The 678-nt window shown below is 37.2% G+C and overlaps 1 protein-coding gene across 2 annotated transcripts in view; it reads left to right on the forward strand.

Moving 5' to 3' along the window:
• The window catches only part of LOC128250809 (uncharacterized), an 18,091-nt gene that overhangs the window by 10,780 nt on the left and 6,633 nt on the right, over nucleotides 1–678 (forward strand). Inside the window, exon 1 of one of the 2 annotated variants that reach the window (XM_052976775.1) lies at nucleotides 394–620. The exons of the other annotated variant lie outside the window; for it this stretch is intronic. Within the exon in view, the coding sequence (XP_052832735.1) occupies nucleotides 515–620 (106 nt within the window). The 5' untranslated portion in view covers nucleotides 394–514. Of the gene's footprint in view, nucleotides 1–393; nucleotides 621–678 lie in introns of those variants that run through there. 2 annotated transcript variants of the gene reach the window in all.

A 678-nucleotide genomic window follows, 5' to 3' on the forward strand; every position in this document is an offset into this window, starting at 1 on the left:
CATACATACATATATATATATATATATATGAGTGAGAATGTGTAAGATAAATATTTGTATATATACGAACATGTAAAGATATATTCTTGCACACACTCACAATTTCACACACGCACTCACAATCTCTCTCTCTCACATGCACACACGTACACACACACACGTGCACACACACGCACACGCATATATACAAATATATACACCCATACATATATGCTTGCACACATGCCTTTCTGTCTTTTTCACTCTATATGTATGTACACACTGACACACATAGACACACACAGACACACACACACACACACGCACAGACACACACATGCACAAACACACACACGCACACACACAGGCACAAACACACACACGCGCACACACACACATATATATATATATATATATATGAAACAGATCAAAACGGAAGCAAAACGAAAAGTAGCTAACTTAGAGAGAGGAATTTGTCGAGAGTATAACTCAAATATAGCAGCACAAGTCATTGACTGAGGAAGAAACAGGAAACATGTTGAAGCTTTTCATAGTTCGTTTATTTTCATTGGCATTAATAACTGAAGGGCATTGCTCCACGATTCAAGTCGGTACTGGAAAGATTCAAAAAGGCCAAACAGGTTAGTGTATTCGTCAGTGGGTTAGTGTGATTGTGTATGTATTTATCAATTTACATAT

Source organism: Octopus bimaculoides, chromosome 25, assembly GCF_001194135.2.
Source record: "Octopus bimaculoides isolate UCB-OBI-ISO-001 chromosome 25, ASM119413v2, whole genome shotgun sequence".
Classification (NCBI taxonomy): Eukaryota; Metazoa; Mollusca; class Cephalopoda; order Octopoda; family Octopodidae; genus Octopus; species Octopus bimaculoides.